This window comes from Pholcus phalangioides, unplaced genomic scaffold (genome assembly GCF_987345545.1).
Source record: "Pholcus phalangioides strain wild (caught in Gottingen) unplaced genomic scaffold, Ppha-v1.0 ptg000042l_1, whole genome shotgun sequence".
In the NCBI taxonomy this organism is placed as follows: domain Eukaryota; kingdom Metazoa; phylum Arthropoda; class Arachnida; order Araneae; family Pholcidae; genus Pholcus; species Pholcus phalangioides.
The window spans coordinates 21,066,055-21,080,632 of record NW_028301628.1 but is presented as its reverse complement, the minus strand read 5'-3'; the positions used below and the strand labels follow the sequence as shown (position 1 = coordinate 21,080,632).

At 35.5% G+C, this 14,578-nt stretch overlaps 1 protein-coding gene across 1 annotated transcript; it reads left to right on the top strand.

Annotated features, from left to right (window-relative positions):
- The first annotated feature begins 86 nt into the window (after window positions 1-86).
- Window positions 87-2,050, top strand: LOC149064639 (uncharacterized). The gene has a single exon (XM_089255110.1). It carries the CDS (start codon window positions 210-212, stop codon window positions 1,743-1,745), a length of 1,536 nt encoding a protein of 511 aa, XP_089111236.1. The 5' UTR covers window positions 87-209; the 3' UTR covers window positions 1,746-2,050.
- The last annotated feature ends 12,528 nt before the right edge of the window (window positions 2,051-14,578 follow it).

Here is a 14,578-nt window from a genome sequence, read left to right as displayed (position 1 = left end):
ATTTGATGGATTTATAAGCACATATAAAAAAATATCCTTGTTGATTAGTAAGAAAGATGATTTGTAAGTCAAAGTCGTTCCCATATTCACATCACGTATTCTCTTTCACGCAGGGAGCAAGCTGGAAGTGCTCGTGCGTTTTTCTGGGAGATATTGTTGAGCTCTGGAATTTCACTTCGTTTCAAGTGATATCATCGTGAAAGTGAAGGATGAGCGAGTTGCCGGATGATCAGCAGCCACCTTTGAAGCGACCAAACGAGTCGAAGGATGAGCCAGCGTGCGCCAAACCGAAGAAGTGCAGACGGGGCAAAAAGAAAAAGTTCCGGAAACGAGTCGGTGATCAACAGAATCCGGATGAGAGCGTCGATTCTGATGGTTTCAAGATACCGTTGCTACCCGTGAACGCCGAGAGCAAGCCGTCGGTGAGTCATCCGAACCGAAAACGTAATAAGAAAGTTCTGATTCGGCCTGTTGATGTCCCGAAAGCTCCGGAAAACTCGACTCAGTTCATCATCGATGATCACGACGAATGCCATCTGTATTTCAATTTCGAGAAACCGAATCCTTTCAACTCCAGCACCGACAGTGCCAAGTCAGATAACTATGAGGATGATGCGGCTTTCCAGGACATTGATTATCAGTACGAGTCGTTACAAGATTTGGACAATAGTGCTTACTACATACAAGACTTTGAGACAAACTATTTCAATATGAGGTACGAAGAGATGCTGGGAATGCCTCGCCAGGAAATCATGGACACCATCGAGAGCATGGAGACTAGAATCTTAGAACTAGAAGAGAAGTTGTACGAGCAAGACCCAAATTTAGCCCTTGAAAGGTTACAGCATAAGCTGTTGCAGCTTCAAGAAGAACATTCTCTTTTAAGTGAGCATAATGCTGTTTTGAGGAAAGCCTTAGAGAATAAGGAGACTTGCGTGGAAACGAGTGGTGATGTCTCGTTGGATGAAGGTGACGATGGCGATGTGAATAATCATTCTTGCGAAGAATGTGATTCTTCTCCTGGCTCTAGTCAGCACTCGGATGAAGATGAAGAAGAATATGCATCTGGAGAAATGTGCTCGCAGGAAGATGCTAATGACTTGCCCGAGTACAATGCTCAGTTACATATTACTCACGAACATACTCCTGACTTGAGCGATGATGAAGACTTAGGCGCAGAGGATGGTGTTGAATATGTTGATGATATTCATATGCTTCAAAATAATTATCGTGCTCATCATATATCTGATCAGTTGGTTTCTAATTCTGAAGACGATAACCATAGAGGTCATAGAGAAGATAATAATGGTCATAATGTGCAAGAAGATGAATCACTTTGCACTTCTACTGTAGAAGGTTATGATAATGTTGAGGTGGGTGAAGATTCTGATGATGATGAGGGGAGTAGAAGGGATGTTGAAATGCAGGATTCGCAAGAAACTGGATCAGCTGGACAGTTTAATGCTGACTCGAATGAATGTGGCGACATTGGTCAAAGCAGCCACTGTGACGATCAAAAGAGTGAACCGTTTCCTGTCGCTGGAGACCTGATTAACTCTGATGGTGAGGACGAAGCTATCGTTAGTTCATCTGGTATCACATTTCAAGAAATGCCCGATAATCCATCAGAAGTCACTGATGTATCGAAATCTGCCGCCGATGAACTGGAAGATGACTCTGACGAAGACTGTCGCTTTGTGGGAAATGCACAAACAGTTTGTGATGATTATATACCTTCATCCTGATCGGTTAACGTCCCTTGAAAAGCATTCTTTGTTATGTATATCGGCAAATTTACAAAAGTCTAAATAACTGTGTGCAAGCATTGTACAATATGTGACTGAGTATTTATTGTTAAAATGGCATTGTAATTATTATGTAAAAGTAAAGGGACTTTCCCATATATCTGAAATTATTGGCATCAAATCAGTGTTTAATTTTAATTGTCTTATCTCACACTGGTGATATTAGGTATGCACTCAAATGAAATATTTCAAGGCATTTAATCAATGTTGAACAAATAAATTTTAAAACTCAAACAAATGGAAGTCTGTTGAAAATAACCACATATTGTTTAATAAAAAGAAATCCTCTCGTGACATATTGATGCAAGAATCTTAGTTTTTGGGGAGATGAGTTCTGTCAGAGGAAACAGAAATCTCCTGCTACAGTCTTTTAGACAAAATGTTAAGCGTTCACTGTATATCAACAAACTTTTCTTCTAGCTCTATCTCAAATGAGAAATGCAGTGTTTGGTCTCTTGTCCTCAGCGTTCATTGCTAAAAGTGCATTAAATAATGCAAATTATGAACCATTCAATTTCTGATGTTTGATCAGCATCCATGGACTATAGTTATAGCTGCTATTTTAGATCATTGAGGACAAAGTTTTGTGAAGTTCGAAGAAAATGTAAAACTTGCTAAAGGATGGTGGTTCAGTTAACTGAATTGTCAGTTTTTGTAATTCAAATATTTATCTAATTTATACTTGATGTAGTTAGGGTTACCAGATGTCCTCTTGCGTTTTAGAAAAAAAAAATTCTATCTCTGAAACATGTACTTCCTCATTGATAAAAGTTTTTTTTTTTTCCCCACACATTTTTACATGCTTTGACCAATCGCTGTTGAAATTCCCAAAATAAAAACCCAAGCAGGGCACAGATACTTCTTTAACCATGGGCCAGCTTACTCCAGGATAGTATGAAAAAGACAGTCCGAAAAACAGGTTTGGAAGTAGAAAACTGCAACATTCATTTTAAGAATACCATTTTGTTTGCTCTCTAATAGTTAATGCTGTATTCTGAATTCTGAAGGGGGGGGGGGAAGGAATACCTCTTCCATTCATAAATGAATAAAATAGAATGCAAACAACACTCAATGCTGATTCCTACAGCAAAATGGCCTTTGATACAAAGACAATGATCCCGAAAGAGAAAAAACCTGAGGGTAGAGAAGGAAACTCTCGCCTTACTCCAGGGGGGGGGGGCTACATGTAAAAAAGTGATTGTTTTTTTGGGGGAAAAGTATTTTAGTGGTAATTTCTCTCTCCTACAATAGAAATGATTTTTTTTGTGTGAGTATAGTGGCATCATCTATTGTGGAAATTGGTAAAAGTTGCATCAATGAAAGGGTGTGTGCTTGCAGGCGTCCTCCTTTCTCAGTTTTTGAATTTGGTCACACTCTATAGTTCGTTTCAGGTTAACTTTGCAGTGAAAGGGAAGCTACGAGGGAACCGCATCACACGTTTCTATGACAACGAAAGCCTTTCAACCAATGTATCGATGCGCAGTCGCGGTAAGGTATAGCTGATTCTCGCCAATCTCACTGAGAAAAATCTTTTTTTTACGCATAATGGTGATCATTTTTTTTTTTTTTTTAAATTCTTAAACGAATAAAGATCGATTCAGAACACTATTTTTTCAGTATTCATTTTCAATCATTCAAAAAATTGAAATATTCTGCATAAATGATCATCGTAAGCCTCCGATATATGGGAACTATATTTTGCGGCGAAGGAATACACTCTCTACCTTTCTCTGCACTGCAAAGTTAACCTGAAACGGACTATAGATGTGAATATCAAACTTGATATCAGTGATTGAAAGTATCTATGAATTCTGCAAACAGACTCCGTGTTTGTTGACATCTGAAATCAAGACGGCCTTGACCATCAAAATAGTTTTTTTTCCCCTCACCACTATCATCGGGTATATTTTGGCACTTATACATTGATCCATGTAGCAAGCGCACAGGGTGAGGGAGGGTTGTATCCAAACTAGAATGCGGCGAGATGGGAAGTACAGGGAGCCGACCCATTTCTTGGTTATTGGTTCATAATGAAAATAGATTCATTTGGAAACAAAATGTATAATTTGCATTGCAGTAAGCCGCTTCATTTACATGACAATACCATTATTTACAAGAAGGTGGTGATATTGCACATATTACCAAGCAATAAATAAATCAGCTTACTGCAACTCAAATTTTATATTTCATTTCCAAGTGAATCTATTTTCATTATGAACCATTAACCAAAAAATGTATTGACTCTGTACCCGTCTTGCCACATTCATGGTTTGGCAACAAATCCCCATATCCTTGTGGACCTCGTATGTAACGGTGAAATATTGGTATATATTCAAGTTTAAAATTAAAAACAACTTATAATTCTTTTGAGTGATGTCACATAGAGCTATTCTGATACAGTACTTGGCATGTACCCCAATAATGGAAATCTGCCGTCAAATAGGCAATGCTTGGCAAAAAAGGCTAAATATCCCTATTTCGTCATTTAGATATTTGGCTGTCGTAAGCTTGGGCATCCAGACAGGTATATCCATGATAATCTATATCCTCCTTGAGGGCATTTTAAATCTTTTTTTCTAATGGTTATTTTCAACTGTGAAATTACCTAAAAATAGATAGTCTCTGCGGAAAGATTAGTATGAATATTTTAATTCCAAGTATTTAAAACATCTAAAACTAATTTTGAGGTATGTGTAAACATTTCATTTGTTTATGCAGTCTTTTTTAAAGTGCTATTTAGTGTGTCTCAGGGACTGAAGGTTATGGGGGGGGGGGGGGTCCAATATACTCAGGGTTTGACAAATCCCAGGCACCAGGTCGCCTTGGCAACTAGAAAATCTGTATTGGTGCCTTAAATTTTCTTTATGTTATTGTTAAATTGGAGTCTATTAATGACGCAAAATTTTCTGATTTCATGACAGTGTGTCTTTTAACGCAAGAAAGATGTATGTATGAATTCCCGTAGAAGTCAAGAAAACATTTTTAGGACAGTTTCTCTTGATATTAAAATCATTCTTGCCTTCTACGAAATTTGGTTGGTGCCTAAAATTTTTTTTGATTTGTCCAACCCTGCCAATACCATTGATGAATATCGATTTTGATTGGTCCAGTGCATCGTACAAGCTGCACAGAGCCATCATGATTAAGCCAATTAGAATGTTTTCTGGCAAAGTGATTTAGTTGTACGCAAGATGCTTTAGCATGAAAATAGGGAGTTTTGTACGACCCTACCCTTCTTATAATCTTGGATTTGTCTATGCCTAATCTACATGGCAGTACCTGCTTTTTAAAGTGGTGGTTGTGGTGAGTAAGAGGGACTTGGCACTTTTCTGTCAGAACCATTATTATTAAGATGACCACATAGCCTGTTACTACTGCAGGAAATTCAGTTAGCACACTATGAGAGACATGGAAAAAAATGGAATTCAATTCAAAGTCATGATTTAATTAGCCTTCCTGTACATAAAATAACCAGGTATAATGAAAATGGTTAAAATGATTTTTAACTGATTATATTTTCCCAAGCTATCCTTGGCTACTTAAGGTTGCCATTTGAGAAATCACAGTGTCACTGCTTTGAAAGCACATACTGATAGATAATTTCATTGTGATCAAATTTCAGTCTCTATAGAGCAGGTTATTTTTCACAGCCACGTCCCTTATATACTTTTACAAAAAATTTGTACATGTAATAACACAGTCATGACAGATCATCAAGTTGCCGTGTGATCTACGTTTGAAAAATGGTGAGAATGAAAGATGTGTTGTCATAAGTGTCCGTCCCTCCATAGAGTTTTCTTATGTAGTAGGCTGAGTTTTGAGTCCAATTTTTCTATTCCTTTGTTTAAAAATATTAATTTTGTAAATGAAATATGTGTAAAATGAATCAGCTACTATGTATATTTGATAATTTGAATGAATTTCCCAAATTCATTTTAATTACTTTCTTGTTCTTAAGTTACAGTGGATTGCAATCGTGAAACAGAGCCATTGTTAGGATCACACAAGAATTATTTTCCTACAAAAACTCCAATTTCAGCAATGCGAGAAATTGGTACTCTACCGAAAGTAGGCCTATGTTTTTTAGAAAAGCTATTGGATACAACATGCAAGTTTTATATTCATGTATAACCAGAATTTATTGTCTATTTCATTATAGAAAAGACTTTAAATTACATATAATTAATACAAATTTCTTCTTTCATTGTATCTTTTACCTTTTGAATTGATTTTTGCTTCGTACCTGTATAGACTATTGGAATTTTTTGTCAATATTGAGCTGAGGATAATATCTATTTAGTGTCATGGCAAAATCCCAATCAACAAATAAAGAGCATCACTTCTGGGATAGATGCTTTTATAAGTTATAAACAAAGCCATTCCATTGTAGGCTTCAAAATGTTTGTACTTTTACAGGCTTATGGTGGTGCACATTCAAATCTGATAGGGAGTACTGCGATGTTGAAAAATTGTTTGAATCACGATTCATTATTTGGTAATTAGACTAAAAATGGCAATAGCAAACAAAAATATTTTTATAATACTTCATGATAATATCCAAATGTTCTGATTTTTCAGAAAGGGAAGAAAAACAGAAGAGCGCACAAACTGGAATCAGTCAAGTGGATCGGACACAAGGCTTCTTCAAGAGAGGGCGAGGTGAAAAGAATGTTTTTATCCAAGTACAAGCAAAACCATACTCAAGAACATGATCCAGTATGTAGTCTCCATTAATAAAACACTATATACGTTTAAATATCGTACATATTCTGATTGTGACATCAACATCATCAAAATATTTACATTTTATTCAAATGTAAAAATGTAACTAAATTCTGTCATATATATCTACTAAAAACCTCCTCATAAATGCAGTTACTAAACATGTATTTTAAAGGTTCTGTTCGCAATTTATGATATAAGAGAAATGTCCATATTTTTTGGAACATTACACAGGCCTACCTACATCAATTAAAACTTTAGTTTCATTGTAAATTGTAATAGATGTGAAGGGTTTAGTTGCTGAAAGATTTTTTACTGAAATTAAAATGTCCCTAACATTTTTAGGCCTCAGGTCCTCGAACTCATTAAATCAGCTCTGGTTAAATGGAATTATGTTTATAACTCTTGTCTTGCATGTAGGAATACATCCTCTATCATGAAATGCCAAACAAAATTATGTTTAAAAAATGAATCCTGTTCATCTTAATTTTTCACTAATCTGAACAGGTGTCCCATCCCAATTAGTCTGGAATGATGGGGTTCTACCACATTCATGAATTTACCCAGCAATCTGACATCAATAAGATGATCTGCTATATTTTTTCATGCAAAAAATATTACTTTTCATCTTTTGATGATTTTAATTTTTTTTCATCCTTAGCAAACTATTTTCCAACGAAATTTCCAAAGCAACAAAACATGATAAAAACAGTAGATTGTTCTGAGAATGCTTCAGATAAAAATGCTCATTTAGGTGAGTTGCATTTTTTGATATTTTTCATAAATTAAATTTATAGCTCTTATATTTTTGCATTATTATTTGATACATTACTGACAGTCCTATGCATATGCAGGGTGATTCAGAAAAGATGGGAAAAACTTTAAGAGGTGGTAATATAGAGGTACACACCAATACAAACAATTGCCATCAAAGAATGCATAGTCTAACATGAAATGCGCTGACACATTTTGAAATGGCTGCTCCGCAAACGTTAAAACAGCATTCCTGTTGAAATTTATTGGGAGAAAAAGAACACCATTCATGCAAATGTAATCTGGGGAAGAAGAAGAAACCGTATGCTGTGGTACAGAGATATCTGAACCTACGAGTGTCTCAGCTTTTAAATAATCTAAGTTATGCGCATAAAAATATTCACTGAAAATGCTCCAATTTTCAACACTGGATCCTGCTCAAAAGTGTCAGAATTATTTCGGACCCATGGATGCTCACCTTGAGCGAATGAGCAAACCATTATTTTCCATTGTCTTTCAGGTTCTTGGAAGGGGCACTCGTTCTTTTTGCGCCCCCACGGGTCCGAAATAATTCTGACAGGTTGTTGTTGGTGATTACAATATAAGATGTATCAAGTGGAAAATTTTCTTGTACTAGAAATAGAAATACAGAAGTAGTGTTGCTGAGGGTATCGTCCCAGAAGATTGGAAGTTTGGTAATGTTGGAAAAACGGTATTTAAAAACGGTGGTAGAGAAACTGTGTCGAATTGCCATCCAGTGAGTTTGGCAAGCTCTCTCTCGAAAATTTTGGAAATTATCATCAAAAGGCGAAAACAATGCCATGTCAGAAAACCAGCATGGTTTAAGGACGGGGAAGTCATGTGTAACCAAGCTCCTTTGTCTCTATGATCACATGACTGAAGTTTTGGGAAAAGGTAAAAACATCTGCATTGTTTATCTCTATTTCCAGAAAGCATTCAATCGGGTACAACACAGTTAACTCTTGAAACATTTACATGAGATTGGGATTGTGGGCAACTTGTTGAATTGGGGAGAATCGAGGTTGCTAGATAGGTCACAACGAGTTATGTTGAATGGGGAATTCTCTAATTGGACAGGCGGAGTTCCTCAGTGTCCACATAAAGTCCAACAACAGGTCCGGTGGCAACATCATGTTTGGTCCAGAGAAAAGATAATAGTGGTTACAGAGCACGGCCCATTTCCAGTATACTTAGAACGGGTTAAGCGTTCAACTCACTCTGCTTTTAATTATGGAGCTTCTGGATCCCTATGGCATTATGCAACTCAGTGTCCAAAGACGGCCCAGTTCCACTTTAGTAAGATGCCAGTCTCATACCTTAGCCTGGAAGATGCGAGGCCTTCCGCATCCTCTTGTATAGGCCTCGGCCAATCAATATTGTATAAATAAATAAAGATAAGGACCCTCCATAGTCCTATGAACTTCCGCCACCTGATAGGTCTTGTCAGGTTTCCCTGAAGCAGAACTTGCATAAAATGCACGACAAAACCAGAGGGGCACGCGAACCGAGAGGGGGCACCGACCTGATGTATGTACCATCGAGGGAGTGCTGCAGTCAGGTGAGGGAATAAGACTTACGGCCAAGACTGAGAGGAGTTACTGACACTGACGTCACACACCCGCCCCCGCAAGAGTGCAGCAATCAGGCGTGGCCATACAACTTGCAGCCTAGACGACGGCGGACCTATGACTACTGAAGGCCGATGCCAACAATTGAACTGATGTCGAAGCCGGACAATGTAAAAACATGGATGACTGTGATTAGCTGATCCACTGCGATTCAAAATTTTATATTCATTATTGACAATCATTAGATTTAGATTATTGACAATCATTAGATTTAGATTATTGACAATCATTAGATTTAGATTATTGACAATCATTAGATTTAGATTATTGACAATCATTAGATTTAGATTATTGACAATCATTAGATTTAGATTATTGACAATCATTAGATTTAGATTATTGACAATCATTAGATTTAGATTATTGACAATCATTAGATTTAGATTATTGACAATCATTAGATTTAGATTATTGACAATCATTAGATTTAGATTATTGACAATCATTCAATTGACTGATGATTACTAGATTCTTTATGAGAATGCCATTATATGATGCCATCATCGTATAATACTGTTTATGATTTTGATTGCCTATTGTCATTTGTTGTTTCGATTTTAATTATCTGTTATAATGATCTCAGATTGACGATCGTTTTTATATATGTTTTATTTTTTGTTGCCATCGTCTGAGACGACAATGTTTTGTTGTTTATAATCCTTTCCGGATACACCCATCCTTTATAAACGCTTTGATATCTCTCTGAGATGGGAAGCGGGGTGTGCCTGGTCTTCAAAGGTCAAGTACTTGGGTTTTCTGAGCATTGTTCAGCAGTGGTCAAAAAATCAAATAGAATGCTCAGTTCGATTCTCAAAAAGGTCTCCTAAAGTGATCCTTCCACTTTTCTGGAGCTCATTTCATTTAAATTAGGGACTAGAGGGAGATTGTTTTGGTCAAGGGGAAGCCGAGCATGCTCTTGATGGCACACAGGGCTTGCACTACGAAGAAAGACTTTTTTGAAAATGTTTAAATTGGAAGAGCGCAGGTGACGGAGGATATGATAAAGTGTTTAGATTAAAATTTTCAATGGAATAGATAAAATCGACCATGAGTTATTAACCCTTTCCCCATCTTTCATTATCGTGCCCCCCCCCCTCCATCCCTTCATATCTATCTTTGCCTATGGGCCCCCCGTTGCTGTTTTGAGAGCAAACACATCTAGGCTGAATGAATGAATGAACGCTAGAACTCTTTCATCAGACTAATCCAGTTGCAGAGATTGCTTCCAACCTAAATTTGGGACAGAGTCTAGAATCTAGGCTGTATTGAGTAAGGTTTTTGATCACATTTTCTGTCAGCCGAAACATTTCATTTTATATATATATATATATATATATATATATATATATATATATATATATATATATATATATTTTTTTTTTATTTTATTTTTTTTTTTTTGAGAGAGAGAGAGATAAAAAATCACTAAGAATAGGTGCTAATGTAGGCAAAATGTTGATTGGGGAGCCATCGCTCCCTCAGCTATGCCACTGTTTGTATGTGCTATTAAATCTCTTTTTATCTTTTATGTAGTTGAAGGATGGGGCTTCATTGTCCATACTGTCCAAAAGCATATGTAAGTCAAAAATGATTCCAGAAACACGTGACCATGCACAGGATTGAAATTGCTCAAAGTCAACAGATGCCTCACTTCAGTTTATGTTCAACAAATCTAACGAGAAATCTGATTAACCATATACAAATATATAGCTATGAGATTCCACAGGTTTCAAGTATTTTCTCTGTGACATAAAGATTGACAATAAATAAAACCAAGATAATCACTCTAGGATGAAATAGTATGATGGATCGGAAACTTTCTATGAGAGCCCTACTATTTCAAGTTTTATGAAACATCTTGCCTTCTATATTCTTGCAAAAAATTTTCCTCATTGGTGCTCAGTGTGTGTGAGAAAAGATTCTTATACTTGATAAAAGTGAAGAAACGTTATATGAAGAATCATTTTGTTATAAAAGAGAAGGTTTTATTTTTCCTCAGTCAAGAAAAGCACCTTTGGGGAAAAGAACGGGTAATTTTGATTCATGTTTACTTTTGACACTATTCAGTTTAGAAAGGCTGTAGTGCATGTGTATGTAGAATGTGTATATAGTGCATGTGTACTTGAATTTAAAAGTAAAACATTTTTAAAAAACTGTCAGAAAAAAGTGTGAAGATTTTTTTTCACAACAGCCTTGTGATTAAATAGTTGACCCTATTTTGAAAATAAATTTGAATGTTCTATCAGGCATTTTACATGTTCTAGGTTGATATCAAACCAACTTCGTTTGATTTGACCCATCAGTTCTGACATCCTTGAAAACTGTAGCCTAATTTAGTAGGCATCTGATGCTAAGATTTTGTTCATGCTTTCCATTGATAACAGTTAGAACCAATTACTAGTCATCCCATACTAGCTTCATAATTTTTCTTGAATCACTTTCTTTTTAGAGGTATGTAAAGTCTTTGTAGAGCACCTGTACCTGTTTAACTGTGCAAGGCAATGCAAGGTGGTTTTAAAAACATCCTGATAGCTTTTTAAAGGGATATAGCATCCCCTTGAATGCAAAGCCTTTCCATTCCATAGCAGATGTTCTCTCATTCTGTAGGTACTGCTAGGTTAACAGCATTATCAAAGGTTAGTAACAAATCATACATGCGAGTTCTATCCATCTGGGCTATCCAAGTTAAACCTCATCATCATAAACTCTCATCAGAGAAAACACTTGACACCCGCATAATTTTTTCTTCCAAAGCTTGAGAGAGATATAGCTTGCATTAAAGCTTATTTGGGGCTTTCATGTAGTCTTTGCATCAAACACATTTTAGAACACATAGTGAAGCACTTTACATGCTAATTTAATTAACTATTGCTTAGGTAGTATAATTCATATGAGTTTAGGAACTTCACATAGTGAAAACTGGTTATGAATACAAACCAAAAATAGCACCATAATCTTTATCTAATATATATATATATATATATATATATATATATATATATATATATATATATTTTATTTATTTATTTTTTTTTTTTGCTATTCTTTGCTTTGCAGTAAGCTTGCAGTTTTTATATTGTAATTTTGTAGATCACAGAAACCAAGATTTATGGTAGCGAAAGCAGACACATAAAATTGAACCAATCTCCAACATCGATTGTAATACACAAAGAATCCTAAAACCCAGAGAACAGACAAGGTTTAAATAAGCCAGTTCAATCAATTCTTTTGAGTCCAGAAATTAAAGAATTTTTCTTAATCTGTGACTCACAAATTTCTTGGTATGCTACTCTTCCTTGCTATTTTCCAGCATATTGGCTAATGTGGGTGGGGGGGGGGGGGTATGCGGTATATTTTAAATATTTGTTCGACCCCCCTTGAGATATGGGAGGGGAGACCACATTGTATTGTACTTATAAATACTCAAAATATTCCTTTATATTTTCTTTAAATTAATATAAATCTGTTCATTTATTTGTATTTCAACAACATTGAAACCTAAATATGCCATATCCCCTGTTGGTGGTATTTTTAAAAAAAATCAATCTGTAATACAAGCTGGTACTTCCAGTATTTTAATGTTATTAACTTGGTAAAACAAAATATTTGTCTTTGCAACTGTAATCTAATTCAAATATGTAATTAAATTCAACTGTAATTAAATTCTAAAACAGGGTGGTTTTTTTTTGTTTGATTAGCATGATATAGCATATTTTGTCTAATTGAATCATTATTATTCATTTGCAGGGTTTCACTTTTCTGTTATTCTAATGAAAAACCTTTTGCTCTTTGCATAATCATTATAATTAGTGATTTATAATTTTTTTGAGATAGATTTTTCTAAAAAGAGCTCAGCAGAAAATTGGTCATTGAGAAAAAGTAATAGCGGTGTGGTGCCTTCAGCGGGAAATCATAATAACTACCATATATAGGGTGTGTAAGTAACAGGGTGTATGGCATTTTACTGGCGAACTGTTGATCCTAAAGGCGTACTTAAAATTAGAAAAAGTATCTAAATAAGGTATAGTACTCAGATATGTCATTCATGTTGCAAGAGGTTGTATAATTATTAAAATTAAGAAAATTAACTTTCTGTATAGTCCTGCTTTTCAAAAACGCATTTAGAATGTTGTTGCCCTGTATCTCCTGATGCCAACTAAAAAAAATTCACATTTCTAATTGTAAGTGCAATATTCACTGAGATGTTCTTTTTTGAATTCAAATATCTCTGAGAATATTTTGCACTTGGAAACGTGGAATTTTTTTAGTTGGCATCAGAAGAGACAGGGTAACAACTTTCTAATTGAATTTTTTGGCATACGGGGAATGTAAAAAATTACTTTTTTATTTTAATAGCTTTACAATCCCTTGCAACATGATTTACATATCTGAGTACTATACGCCATTTGGATATTTTTTCTAATTGGAAGTATCCCTCTAGGATCCATCGTTCACCAGTAAAATGTCATATGCCCTGCTACCTATGCATCCTGTTTATATAGTACATCTGACATATTCAAAATCAATTAGGAATTATTTCGAAATTAATAAAAATTCAAAATTAATGAAAGAAGTAATTTCAGAATTATTGAAAATTACATTATTTCTAACGATCAATTCGAAAACGATCGAATTCTTCTGTAATAAAGTTCTACTCTGTGATGAGAGGAGGTCCACTCTGAGGGTGCATTTCAATGCAACTCATCTCTCCTGGAGTGAAACAATATTGAAAAATTGCCTGAGAAAATTAGTGATTGACCATCTCTGCTGGTTCGAAACCAGACAAAATGGGGAAGAAATTTTAGAATTAGAAATAACCGGTTTCTTAAACAAAATGAATAGGAAAAAATTTGTGGGTGGGAATTTCTTTTTTTTGTAATACCCTGTCCTTAAAAATAGTGGAGGAAACATCATTGTTCAAGGCATCACTTTTGCTGATTTTATGCCTTCAAAACAGATGCGTTTTCTCACTAGTATTTTCTTTTTCTTTGAATGGGTATTACAAACATTGCGAATAGCAAATTACGACCCATGCATTAGTATCAATTTACCGAGATGAACGGGACCAAGACCAATTTGGATTAACTGAAAAACAATAAAAAACACGCATTAAATGTTTTACTTATTTTCCATTTATTTTAGACCTGGTTGTGAAACTATACTTCTATATAGTATATAGATCGCACTTGCATCTCAGAAACATTTCTCTGTGGAATTTCCAGTAAATGGGTGCGTGCCGGAAAGTGTTGTGAGTTTTGTATTCTTCCACATAATTTACTAGTTTGTTTATTTTTCCTGATTGCATAGGGGTGAATCAGGCAAAGTCGTCTCAAGAGCATCATAGACCCACCCGGGCCGAGTGATTTTTCTGAGCTCTCCTACCTGCGTAGAGACACGTGCCTTCCAATTTACATAAATTTTTCTCGAAAATTGATACAGATCTGAATATTTTGAGGTCCCTCTTTATTTTAGGTGCCCGGATGGTACCATGCGTTTAGACGGTCTGGGGAAGATGGTGTGTTAGAGATCATCCCAGCCTAACAAGAATTCCAGAGTAGGGGAGGGGTAAAATTGACTCTGTGCAACTAACTTGACAGTCTTTTTTTTTTCGTCAATTTTAGGAGTCGTCATCCTCCCACACCTGCGCGT

Bases quoted from the DNA above. Each gene is read 5' to 3' on its own strand.
- LOC149064639 (XM_089255110.1), top strand. From the start codon at position 210: ATGAGCGAGTTGCCGGATGATCAGCAGCCACCTTTGAAGCGACCAAAC.